At 39.7% G+C, this 13,898-nt stretch overlaps 1 protein-coding gene across 3 annotated transcripts in view; it reads right to left on the reverse strand.

Annotated features, from left to right (window-relative positions):
- The window catches only part of PEX1 (peroxisomal biogenesis factor 1), a 49,717-nt gene that overhangs the window by 19,325 nt on the left and 16,494 nt on the right, over nt 1-13,898 (reverse strand). For all 3 annotated transcript variants that reach the window (XM_030550543.1, XM_030550537.1, XM_030550538.1), the window contains exons 9-15: nt 12,998-13,104; nt 11,363-11,495; nt 10,580-10,676; nt 3,967-4,137; nt 2,538-2,692; nt 1,181-1,370; nt 767-933 (exon numbers count right to left, since the gene is read on the reverse strand). In XM_030550543.1, the coding sequence (XP_030406403.1) occupies nt 767-933; nt 1,181-1,370; nt 2,538-2,692; nt 3,967-4,137; nt 10,580-10,676; nt 11,363-11,495; nt 12,998-13,104 (1,020 nt within the window). The remainder of the gene's footprint in view (nt 1-766; nt 934-1,180; nt 1,371-2,537; nt 2,693-3,966; nt 4,138-10,579; nt 10,677-11,362; nt 11,496-12,997; nt 13,105-13,898) is intronic.

The raw sequence follows: 13,898 nt of genomic DNA on the forward strand, positions 1-13,898 counted from the left end.
CTGAAAATACAGTCATCAAGAGTAATATCTATTTCCAAAAAAGTAATTATTTGGTAACATAGTGTAATAATTGGCTTCTGACGAGCGTTTATTTATATAGACATTCTTGTGAGATTACTTACTTCATCCACATTATCACCAGAAGGGCTCATCTTAACTGATATTATCAGTTATATTATAATTATATAATTGGGTTATATTAAAGTAGCCTATTATAAAACGATCTAAACCATTTCTTTGAAAAGCTCTAGGGTCAGTTTCTCACCCTTACTCTGGTACCTTTACACTGGGTAAAAGAGTCAGGCTGATGTAAAAGGGTACTAAAAGCTCCACAACCGGCTAAGGGAGGAGTTCTCTGGTTCAGGCACTGCAGGAGATAGCTGTAGTAATGCTTACCTTCTCAGGACCAACTTCAAGCCAAGGAGTGGAAGACAAGCCTGAGATTGGGAGGAATGTGTCCAAGTCAAGGCTGCAATACTGCAGAGTTTCTGGGCAGTGCTATGGCCCATAGGTCTGGAATGCCTATGTTATGTTCTCTAGGCCTCTCAAGCCTTCAGAACATCTCAGATAAGGGAGGGTGCAAAAATGGCTTAAAGGCACCTTAGTCCTCCCTCTACCAGGACTGCAAGTTCTGTGCTGTACCTGTAAGAATCCATTTTTTCTAGGAGTAGCTGCTCCACAAAGTAAAATTGTTAATCAGAGTTCCAGAAACACAGTGGTTTGTAAAGCACTGAAGTACTTGTTCCTGGTTTAAAGAAAAGGGTACCTTTGTGGGTAACTGGATGGTATCCATGAGAATTTGCTGTACATCCTTTAAGCCACCAATCCTGTCCCAGCCCAAGTCTTTAGGTTTGTGTAGGTTAACATTTCTCAGAGACGAAGGAGTAAAATCTTTTAAAGCTTTTTGAAAGTCTAAGGTTGACAGATTCAAGTCTGTTGAAAAAGATCACCAGGAACAAAACAAACTCCAGTTAAAATCAATTTACCCTTATGGTGGGGGAAAAACAGAATATATGCATATGATATCAAAGACAACAAAACTTTCTAAATAACAGTTAAATGCATTTTAAATGTTAAATATAGCGACAGTTTTACTATAACTTCTTACTTTTGTATTATTGCAAGCACACGACATATGGTACAACTAAAACAGAGTAGAGATATGGTGACTATCACATACCTTCCTTGTTGTACGCTCCCTTATTAGAAACACAGGAGTGTATGGCACGATCCATTAGCATTGTAAAATCTCTAGCTATAAACCCTTCTGTTTCCTTTGCAATATGCTGGAGATCAAGATCATAGAATCTGTTTATACTGGAATTCAATTTATTTTCTATAATGGAATGCAGTAATTCACATCTTTGCAGCTGAAAAATAAAAATATACAGTGAATTTATGCATAGTTTTACACAGATATGAATTATTACCTTAAACTTAGAAAACTCAAATGTTTCAGATAATGAAAACAGTTAACATTTCATTCAACATAGGAGTTTTGTGACTAATATATAAAAATTACTAACACAAATTGAAGAAAAATTGATTATTTTATCTGACTTTTTAAGAGTTCACCAATTTCACAATTCTAAGTGACTAATTGACCACTGTAACCTCTAGCCCAGCAATGATCATTTCAGAAATCAATCATTCTATTCTATCCCAGTTATATCTGCATCACAAGCACTGGAATAAATTCCAAATCAGAAATTAAGAATGAGAAATCCTAGGAACAAACAGACCGAATCACACAGGTATAAAAGGCCTGATCCTGAGAGGCACCGAGTACCCTCAACTGCCTTGTAGAAGAAGGCCTATACTGGAAATTTTCATTTGTATTTGGATATTGGATAAAAAACATATCTGGGTAATTTCAGATTACAGAGTTGTCATACAACATAGTTTTCCAGGGGAAGTCTTTTCTTCTGTCACAAGTCAGCACTTAGAGATCTGAACGCAGTCCTTGATTTTTTAAAAGGCTCATTTATGACAGGAGAACAATAAGCACCATAAACTTGGGTACGGTTCCAAAATATTGTGGGCATTCTCTCACAAAACGCAAATCTTTTTATTTTTCCTTAGAGAACACTATATTTAATAAACTGGTTGCCATTTCTTTTGTATTATTTCAATATAGTCTATTTTTAAGAGTAGAAGAATATATTAAATTAAACAAATCTGTGAATTAAAACAAACTAGTTCCCTTTAAATATTTTACAACCCAAATATAATTTGGGAAAGTATACATTATGGTGAAGTGTCTGTTAAGTGGTAGGAGACAGACTCACCACTAGGCATAACTTTTGGTGTTTTTTTCCCAAAAAGGAACCCTGAATATAACATATAGAAAAGTTATATGCTATTTAATATCACAAAAGATCTCTTAAAATCCCCCAATAGCGTTATGTTTTTGGTTTTGTTTTATCTCAACTTCAGCAGCAAGCTATCCTTTTTTGCTTCCTCTTTGGTGCAGCATCTGAGGCAGTAGGGAAGTCAAAACCAACATTTTGACCAAGTTATTTAATTATTGCATTTACCTGATCTGGAGGCTGGATATGTTTGAAGCACTGAAATATATGAGCTCCTTGACCAGAAACAAGGGAAGGATGCAGAGAATGTTCAGACTGGCTTGTGGCAATTAATGCAATCAAACTGCCCATGGAAATAACTTCTTTTATCACATCTTTCAAAACTAGATATAGAAGACATTGTTTCATGAGTAATAAAAGATTATAAATTTCATACATTTATTAATGCTGAGTATTTTTATAGTACTGGAGATACTATATAACACCGACTACTACACTAACTTTTCTGTAATGTATTATAGAACTGTTATCATCTTAACAAAATGCATTTATTTTTCAAGGCACAGTCTACTCCAACAAGGAAACACTGTGAGAAATGCTTTGCCTAGAACTAAACTTGCATAGTTATTGATGATGTCTACCCTGTGATATTAAAGAAGATTTTCTCTACTGTGAATTCCGCAGCTGTATCTGGAATGAATAAAATGTAGAAAGCTATAGTCCCAACTCTGCAGAGCACCCAAGAAAAAGTTGAAATAATATAATTTAGATAGTTTATTCTATGAATTATCACAATACCAAGGTGTTGAACTATATTGTGTGCCAAGCCATTGTACTAAGAGTTTATGATACATAGGAGTTTTGAACTACTTAGACAGATCTCTAGATGCCATGTACAAAAATAAAGTGTTTCAGTAAGACAGATCATTTATGCTAACTTTTAAAACTGTGTATCAAAGTTGTGTGCATAAAAAAATGTGGCATTACGACATTGAAATTGTACATATAACTACCCATTTTGTAATTTAGGTGTACATTTTTGAAAATTTAATCTCAGTGTGAATTCCAAAAACCACAAAAGGAATTTAATTTAAAAAGCTGCAATCTCCGTTTGACACTGCTTAGAAAATTGAAGATATGTTATAGCTTAAATCCTACAACAAGGGCATAATTTAACACAGTTAAAATAATAAAATATATTGACGTTGATTATTTCATATTATTTCAGTCTCTTGTAATGAAAACGTTTACGTGGAGAGATTTTAATGTTGGCTGCACTTTAGAGAAAAAGATTGTATGGAGGATGCATTGTCCAGTTCTTCACTTAAAGGCTATGATGTGTAAAAATTTAAATAAAATAACCGATGACCTGCACACAATAAGGTACACATTCAGTTAAAAGAAATGCTACTTATGCATAATAATCTATATTAATACTGGTTCATGATTCATACGGAACTTGTAAACTGTGGCAGCTTATCTAAGGTGTGAACAACATAGAATGCTAAATGATCCAGAAGTTGGGGTGGTGAAAATAGAACTGTCCAGACAACTGTGATTCATGTACAAGAAATTGTAAATTACAATACATTTTTACCCAGATACATAAGAAGCAACAGGAAAAAAAAATACCCAGAAGCTGTTAGCATAGCATTACCATGTGTAAGTCTAAAGCTCTGAACTGCTTCAGGGCTGTTCTCATGCTCTGGTGTAGAAGGAACTCCAACAATGTGATCAAGATCATCCATCAGAAGAATGGATGGCTGTCTCCATGCTGCCTCTAGAAAAACTTCCTCGACTTTTTTTCGTATGTTTTCTAATCTTTTTCCTACAATAAAAATACAATCTTAGTAACAAAACACAGCATGAAAAATTCAGACTTTGAAGTTTGATTTATTTCTTTGTGCTGGCAATGCAAAGGGACTTGAAATGACTCTAAATGGGCAGCTAAAGCTTCTCCTTTATGGAAGGAACCTTCAGCTGGCTATGCCAGTTCTACACGAATGCTCGCCTCCTCCTCTGGAATAGGGATCATGCTGAGGGCAGAAGGGGGAATAGCCAGACACAGCCCTCCAACACAACAGGATCTTTAGTTTATACAACATCAGAGTAAACTAGAACAGCTTCAGAACTATATAAGGCCCATGATTATAAGGAAAGGATGGTCAGTAGAATAGTGGCAAAAAGCCATATTTGCCCTCCTACCCTTTATGTTGCACCTAAGCCCTTTTGAACTCACAAGAGAACCTGAATGTTGGTCAACAAAGACAACTAGCACAATTTGAAATCAAGAAGTTGTTGGTACATACAACAATTAGAAATTGTCAATACTGATATAGTTCAGCAAACACTGAAAATTTAATAAAACCTTCAGAAGAATGGCAGGTTTTATAATTCATCATTCCTGGTTTTCCAGTGAAACTATATATAAAGAATATTTATTTTAAATGATTGCTTTTTTTAAAAGTTATTTTTCATCAGATGGACAAAGTCATTTACATTAGATCTATAAAATTCATAAAAATATTAAAATTTCTAGGCCAAACTTGAATTAGAAACTAAAGGCTATGCTATACAATGTGAAGTTTGTACATTCCTTAACATACAAAAAATAATTAGTTCTCACTAATTTGATATACTTTCACCTGTTCATGAGAAAAAGAGTATAGATATAATTATATTCAACTACTTTTGTTCCAGCCAGCACAGAGAAAAATTACACAATCCAATTTGCACACTTTCTTTCTTTATTTCATAGTAATGGGGACTAAACACTGAGGTTGTGGTTGAATTCTGGGAAGGAGACGTTGCTTACCCTGTACAGTAGCTGGAGTTCTTCAAGATTTGTGTGTCTATGCGTGCTCCACTTGAGCTGCGCAGTGCCTTCACTTGGAAATTTTTGACAGCAGTTCCTGCTCAGTTCATTTATGTGCCATAGTTAGTTAGCCTTGTGCCTCATACCAAGGGTATATGTGGCTGCAACAGATGAACTGCCTTCAGTTCCTTCTCCATTGCAAAGTCACGCAGAGATAAAAGACTATGAAGCATAGGTGATGGAGGGTGAATAGTGGAGCGTCCATAGGGACACATATCTCAAAGAACTGTAGCTACTGTCCAGGGTAAGCAACCTCTCCTTCTCTGAGTAGCATCCCTATTTCTGCACCACTCAAGATGACTCCTGAGCAGTAACCCCTGAAGGAGATGGGAACTTCAGCCTTTGGGTGTGGGAGAGGGCAGGGGACTGGGGCATGAGACGACGTGAGGTGGGCTCTGGACGGTGCTTACCTGGACATACCCCTTCCTCAGCTGCTAGGAGGAGGCATGGTCACTGCCTTTGCCTGCATGCACCGCCCCCGCAGCTTCCATTGGCCTGGAACCAGCAAAGGTCTCAGCCCCCCGCCCCCCAAGTGTTAGTCATGGGTATTTTTAGTAAAAGTCATGAACAGGTCACGGGCTGTGAATTTTTTTTTAAACTGCCTGTGACTTGTCCGTGACTTTTACTAAAAATACCCCCATGACTAAAACATAGCCTTAATTATGAGTAGGCATGGCATGTTAGTGACTTCTTGGCATTAAAAAATACAGGTGGAAACCCAGTTAGAAAATCTCTCAGTAGACACTGGTGTACCTTAAGCTCTGTCTGCAAAAGATACAAATAGCCGCAGAGAAGTTCAAAAAAGGTTTAGTCCTGTCAGAATGGCATGCCATTATCTTCCTAATATCTCAAAGTATGGAGGGCAGCATCTTCCCCAGCTTGATAAGGTTTAGGATAAAATATGGGGAGATGAATAGTCCAATTTATATGAAAGTTTGAACTGACTTTAAGTAGGAACTGTAGATGTAGCCAGAGGGACACGTCATCTTTGAAGAAAACAGTACAAAAGGGTCAGCCATTAAAGCCCCTAGTCCAAAAGGCATTTTCATAGAAAGGTATAAAAACATACTGGTAGCTGTTGGTTTAAAGGGAAGTTTTGTCAAATTAAGAACTAGGTTCAAGATCCAGGTTGGGGTGGGCTCCCTGACATGGGAAAAGGTTTGGTAACTATTTAATAAATCCAGAAGTTGCGAGGTGAGCAAACACAAAGGACTCTTCTACAGGCAAATGAAATACTGTGGTGGCTGCCAGATGGACTTCAGTGGAGCTCCAGGAGAGACCTCCCTTTCTTTGGGGTACTTTCAAGTATTCTAAAACTTCTGAGATGGAAAAATCCATAGGAGACAGGTGTTGGTGAGTGCACCAATGGTAAAATCTTTTTCATTTCTGAAGGTAAGTTTTCCTGGTGGATTCTTCTCTACTGTTCAGCAGCACTTCCTGCACCTCTCTGGAACAGGAGAGCTCTATCTCTGACAACCATCCAGGTACTAGGCTTTGAGTCAGAGTTCTGAGATAGGGGTGAAGAATGTTCCCCGTGTCCCACAAGAGAAGGCTGGGTATCAATGGTAAATTGATAGCCAGTCAAGAGGAGCAGTGAAGGAGATAAGGGAACCACACTTATCTTGGCCAGGTTGGTGCAATCAAAATGCCTGTGGCTCTGTCCTGTCTGATTTTGTTCAGGTCCCTGAGATTAGCAGCATTGGAGGAAAGACATGTAGAAGGTTCTTTGACCACAATAGGAGAAAGTCATGCCCCCAAGAACGATGACCCAGACCTCCCCTCGAGCAGAAGTTCATGAATCTTCACCTAGGAACAATGGCAAAGAGATCTATCGCTGGAAAACCCCAGGTGAGAGAAATATCTGAGTAAAAATTTGTTGAGTTCCCACGTATGATCCCATGTGAAGTGCCTACTAAGGTTATTGGGTATAGAATGTTGATGTAAATGGTGAACTCCTGTGTGGTCCACCTTCTCTGTACAATGTGATCCTGTCGGTGAACTCTCTATATGAAGAGGAACGTGTCCAAAACAATTGTAACAGCGAGAGGGCAATGTTTGAAAGGAACCCCTGAATACACCTTGTCTAGATTCTTCCACCAGTTAAGGGAGACTAATACACTTTGAGGGGCAGAGCTAAACTTGTTCATACTGTCCCTGTTGGGGATATTGACTGACCTGATATAGGATTGGAAGCAGAGCAGATGCAAATAGGCATATAAAGGTGAACACTGCCATGACCTGAGGCAGTGACTTGAGGACTTAGTTGAACTCATGCAATTCATTTTGTCAGGGTGAGGAATCTGTCCCTTGGTAGACAGGCTCTAAATGCTGTAGCACCAGAGTGACTCCAATAACCTCTATCTGCTCTACCGGTAGGAAGGAGGACTTTGTGGTGCTGAGCTGAAGACCAAGCCTTGCAAATTGAGAGATGGCGTTAAAACTCAGGTTTGAACTTTTTCCAGTACCCATCTGTTGGAAATAAACTTCTCCCATGAACGGTAGAAATGGAAAAGACAACCCCCAAAAGGTGGGAGGATAAACTGGGCAGGATGGTGTGGCATCTGGCCCAGATTGTGGGAATGTTCATGGTCCTCAACCAACGCATCAGAAGGAATGTTTCACAGATGATGTTTGTTGCATCAACAGGGTGGTAGTTGTGCAGGGTTTTCCTTTCTGCAGTCTGGGTTCCTTCTCAGGCAGCTCGCATACTCAGGTGGTAGGTGGAAAACTGAGAGAGGTGGTACCTTTGAGCCATCTGGGATCTACTGAACCTCCTTTTGTTTGTAGATGCACATATCCAACAAGTCAAGTGTTGCCCGTGAATACTTCAAGGAATGTACTGACTCCTCCGTGGTCTCGCTGAATAATTTGAGGCCATTAAAAGGGAGGTCCTTTACAGTGTCTTGGATGTCACATGAGAAACCTGAGGATTGCAGCCACCATAGCTGTGGAGATGGAATGAGCTGCCATGTCAGTTGCATCAACAGAAGCCTGTAAAGTCATCCTGGCCAAGCGCTACCCCTCATTAACGATAGCCTGAAATGGCTGCCAGTGTTTCTGGGGAGATGCTCTGTAAAAGACTTCATATAGATTTCATAGACTTTATGTGATTATATTTTGTGAGTATCACCTGGTTATTCATATTTCTAAACTGCAGGGTGGCAGACGAATAACTCTTGTGAACAAATACAACTAAAGGCTTTTGGTCCTTGTTATCTAGGGTAGCCTTTGAATGGTGTGCCGGTTCTGTTAATTGATGGCATCCGCAATTAGGGAGTTGGGGGTGGGGTGAGAAAATATAAATTCTGAGCCCTTAGGCAGGACATGGTATTTTTTAATTCACTGTCTTAGCTGTTGGGATGGCAGTGGCAAGAGTTTGCCAAATTCTTTTGGCAGTTCCAACAGCACCTCATGCACAGGCAGGGCCACCTGTGATAAAGATGGTGTATGCAGAATGTCCCATAATTTATGCTGGGTTTCTTGGACTTCTTCTGCTGGAATTCAGAGCACATCTGTCCTCTCTTCATCCAGTCCAGGAACTGTTTGAAGTCATCCATGTGAGATGGAGGAGGCATAACTGCTTCACCTGGAGAAAATGATAAAATATTTGCCTGAGGAGTAGCCTCCTTCTCATCCCCTCCTTTCTTGCTCCTCAGATGCTTCCTCCTGCAGGAGGAATTGCTAAGGAGGGATGGACGGGAGCAGGGAATACTGTCTCTGATGTTCCGAATGAGTGTTAGGTGCCTTAGAAAATTGCTGGTGATATAATGTCCAAAGGTTCCCGTATGGCCACTGAACTGATCTATAAAGAAACAGAGGAGTTATCCAGGACTGGTCAAAGCAGGGAGGGTGTTGAATCAGCTGACATCGTGAAGGCAGTGAAAAATCCTATACTGAACATCTTCAGGAGAATTAGTTTGGGTAAATAGATATGAAAGCTCTGAGCTGATATCTGAAAGTCTGAAGAGCTCTCGTCTACACAGTATGACAGCAGAGCAGATGACAGTGATGATCTGCTTGTCTGGCTGTGTGGGGACTGGGGAATCATAAGGTACTAGTCGAAGGTGGGGTATCAAAGATAATGCAGGCTGTGGTACTTGGAGTCTAAATGAGCTCACCAGAAAAGTCTCAGGCTCACCTGAGACAAATTAAATCCCTGGAGAATCTGAACTCCTGTGGTACTGGGTGGGCTTGTGTAAAGACTTGGTGAGCTCCAGATGTAGAAGGCTGAGTCACTGATGCTGGCTGAACTGTTGGTCAAGATACTGATGCACAGTTGGTGCGGATGGTTCCAGTTTCTTAGGTGCAAAGTCTTTATCTCTAGTACTCTGCTCATGCTTCAATAGTACATTGGGCACTGGGACAAGACTTAAGACAAGCTGAGACTTAGACAAGCTCAAGCTCAATCTGGAAGCCTCAGTACCAGGACTGCTTGAAGCCTCCACAGAAACCTTTAAAGGGAACATTTCTGGTATGATAGGTCTTGTAGAGGAGAATTCTCTCTGAGGAGATTTCACAGATCTCCTAGACAGAGTCTTCTCTGCATCTGTAACAGATCTGTCTGTCTGTCTGTCTTTCTCTCTCAAAGTTCTGGAGGGTGAGTGAGCTGCAGATGATGAGAGAGGATTATGGTCATTCGGAGCACGCTGGAAAGTGTGGGTCTCCAGGCCAGGGTCCGAAGTCCGGCAGAGGGGGCATTCCACCATTAGAAGACAGAGTTTTGTTTCCCTTTACCTCCTACAGCAACTTATGAAAGTCATGTAGCTCTTGCACTTAGCTGGCATGTGTGTACGCCCGATGCAGTGCATACATTGTAAAGGACTCCCAGCAAATGATGCAACATTTGAAGCATGGAGACTCCAGCATACCCCAAAGACAAAACAGGCTTCATTAAACTACAAAAGAATAAAAATGGACTAGAAACTAGTTAACAGGCAGAACTGTAAATGAATGCTATTGGACACACTGTCTCAGGTGAGTGGTCAAGAGGGTACAGAGGGCAGTTCATCTCTTGCAGCACTATAAGCCTTTGGCTGAATGGATACTACTGATGAAAATCTCAGACTGAAGGTGGATGCACACCTCAAGTGGAGCACCCACAGGGCCACTACTTGAAGAAGCACAAAAAATTAAAAAGGTGTACATTTTGAATAAGCTTAAATGATGAAACTAGCACAATGCAATGAATTTATGAAGATGGTTACTGCCAGGCACCAAAATGCATTATAGAAACAATACAAAACATTTTAAAGAAAAGCCACGCAGCCCAAATAAATAGCTAGATCAAAGTTTTATAATACTGTAGATAATTTGAGCATAATAAAATGATAAGCCCTGAATGCTTCCCTAGCATTATAACAAATGTTTGAGTGAAAAAATATGATCATAGTCATACCTCTTAAAGCCTTACAGTCAATTACTTCCACATGAGCATCCAATCTATCAAAGGCTTCTTTGCAGATGGCCTTCGCTAATGTTGACTTTCCACTTCCCTACAAAATAAATATTGGGTAGTCTTCTAAAACAACATCCAGAGTAACAGAGACTACTTCTTTCTCTGTTTCTGTGGACTATTCCTCAGGAAACACAGATGCCAAATAGATAGCTGGTTGTATACAGGGTGATTTTCATTCTTTTGTCAATAGTAGTACCCAGTACAGGCCCAGTTCTGATCCCACTGAAATCAGTGATAAAATTCTCACAGATTTCAATGGATTCAGGACTTGCCATTGAACAACATGGGAAATATAGCAGGAGAATCACTAAGGGTCAAATGTGTAAAGTGATTTCATGATAATGTTTAGGAAAAAAATATGATTTTTTTTAATTTAAATAATTTTAAAATAAATGTTAAATAATGTTGAGGCATAAGTGTTTACACATATTTGAAGGGTAAAAACACAGTGTGGAATAATCTTCCAAGGTAAATGACAGAAGCTCCAGTGTTAGGGGCATTTAAAACTTAGATAGTAAAAAACACTAAAATATAACAGAAGAATTGATGCTGCATTGGCAGGGGAGGTGGATCAGTTAGTCCAACAGCTCTTTTTCAACGCTATTCTCTGATTCCTCGTAGCAGAAAAGAAACAGGTTGACAATGCCTGTTTGGAGTATTAAAATTAAGTGAGTGCAAGAAAACTATTTTGGCATATAGGTAAAGAGAGTTGTAGAAATGCACCTTTGTTCCTGTGAGCAGGACAGCTCCACTGCGCAGTCCCACAGCTATGGTAGCTAGCTTTTGATATAAAGGGCGTCCCAAGAGGCTGTGGGTTATGTGCTCAAAGGAGGATGTTCCTAGTTTACCCACTCCTCTGCAAAGTAAGGCAAAACAAATAAAACATTAGACAAGCTACGGCAGTCTCAGTACACTCAATCTAGGTAATAACTACTTGAATTTATAATAGCATGCTTTCCATACATACTGAAAATTCCCAAGTGCTTCAGATGTTCAAGAAAATCTATGCTCCCTTCAAATAGATGCCATGGGACTTCTACACTACACAAGTGGCATAAAGAGCCATAGCTAGCCCTTGCAAAATACCCCCATCACGTGGTTTTCCAATCAGTGAAGAACTACTGTAAAAGCTCTACACCAGCTGCCTTCCCTATGCTGGTATAGAGGATGGGTCCAAGGTTGTGGTCAGGAGAGGGTACAGCCAGAGCATACTACGCTTTGGCTATTATACATTGGTGTAATAGCCTATAGAAAGCTATTACAAGCTGGCATAACTCAGAGCAGCCTGGGGACAACGAAGGTCCTTGACCTGGGCCAGAATTAGGGAAACACAAAATTGGCTTAAAGCTACCTTTATTCACCTTCTTTCCTAAACTGTGGGTCACTTTTAACCTGACAGCACACCTTTAAGATCCACAGACAAGCTAGCAGTTTTAGATTTCAACTTAAAACACATACTAACAACAAAAAAGAAACCTCTAGCAGAGTAGTACCCATCAAAACTATTGAGGCCCTGGTTTGGCACAGATTGATGGAAGAGCGCCACCTAGTGAATTACCAACACCGCTTCTGGGAGCACATAGCATGCCAAGGCATTCCCTTGCAGAGGCTTTTAATTTTTCCCTGGTTTAAATTTCAATATTGGGTAGGCCCAAGCAGTTCTCATAACCCACATTCATAAACACAAAAATAAATGCCTTTCCTTGCCCCTCTCATGTGTGTTGTCTTATTACGCTGGCTTCTGGATGCCAGTCCTTCCACAAACAGCAGCTAACTAGGTCATTTCCCTTATAGGGAGGCGAGCAGCCTTCTACCCAGAAGAAGCCTTTTCTCCCTGCTGCAGCTAGTTTCTCATCCCCTCTTCCTCTCTCACCAGAAGTGGGGGTTTTAAAGGTGATTGGACTCAGGTGCGTCTACTTAGCCTGTGGTAACCTCTTTTCAGTTCATAAGGAAAAGGGCCTTCACCTTTCTAGGGCTGATATAACTGCTTTCCACCACTCTCCTATAATTGTCAGGTCTGACTGTCAAAGTAGGTTGTCCTTCAAGGCATCTCATCCAAGGATCCAATCCTGCAAACACTTTAGAAGGTACATCACTTTAGTTGTGTAAGTAATCCCATTGATTACAATAAGGCTACTCACAAGAGCAAAATAAAGATGTAAATAAATAAGTGATTACATGATCAGTCCCAAGTATTGTGTCAGCCTGACCCAGGCAAAGAGATGTCTAGTTACATTTTTCACAGAATTTTTAACAGCTAGTTTAGTTTTCCAGAAGCTGTGCTTTTTCTTTTTCTTTTTTTAATAATTCTTATCCTTTTTTTTAATTCCCATATTTGACATTGTCAAAATAGCTCACCCTAAACTGTTTAGTTTGTGGAAAGGAAGGATTTGGTCAGTATCATGTATAGTAGTAGACTGTGTGCTGTCATCATCAGCTTTTGTAGGCACAGGATGTATAAGAACCTATAAACAAAAAGAAAAAGTAAATATTTAAAAAATCAAATATACATTTACAAAAGAAAAGTACAAAACTGATTTGCATCTTTTTGTAATGTGTTTGAAGAAAATACTGACTAAATGTTTTGATGAAACTATACTTGCATGAAAGACTCACTTACTGATAAAATGGTGTAGATGAAGGCTTCACTCATAGTAGTTAAAGAGGGTAATTATCTCCCAATTATCAATCTAATTTTTCATATAATATATAAGGCCCATTTGGATACTAGTGCTAACATGTCTCCAATGTGACTAATCTTGGACATAGTCTTCTGATAATGATGTGGTTCTGTGGCAGCAGTAATAAGGATAAACTTCTATTTTACTTTAGTGAACACATTTGCCGAGCAATAGGACAGTTTTCTTCACACTTTCTGTCATACAACTGCATCAGTATAAAAGAATTTGCTCATCGCCAGCAACAATAGTGGGGTATGCTAACATTGGAGACTCATTTCTTGACCCAACAAGCTGTTTAGGAAAGGGAATGCTTGCCCCATAAGAGGAGGCTGGGGGTCGGGTTTACAGGGAAAGGGAGACACGCAGGACACCGAAGCAGTTTGAGAGCAAGAGGATGGCATGGACTGGGACAGGCGTGGAGAGAAAGCATCCCTCACATTTGATGGAATAAGCCATTAACATCTCCCCACTTCACATGTTCCAGATAGTACAATGTCTTGGGTACTAAAGGGATGGAAGGTGAAATAGGTATTTAAGGCAATTAAATATGAAGAGTGAAATTTTCAAAATTGCTCAGT

Source organism: Gopherus evgoodei, chromosome 2, assembly GCF_007399415.2.
Source record: "Gopherus evgoodei ecotype Sinaloan lineage chromosome 2, rGopEvg1_v1.p, whole genome shotgun sequence".
In the NCBI taxonomy this organism is placed as follows: domain Eukaryota; kingdom Metazoa; phylum Chordata; order Testudines; family Testudinidae; genus Gopherus; species Gopherus evgoodei.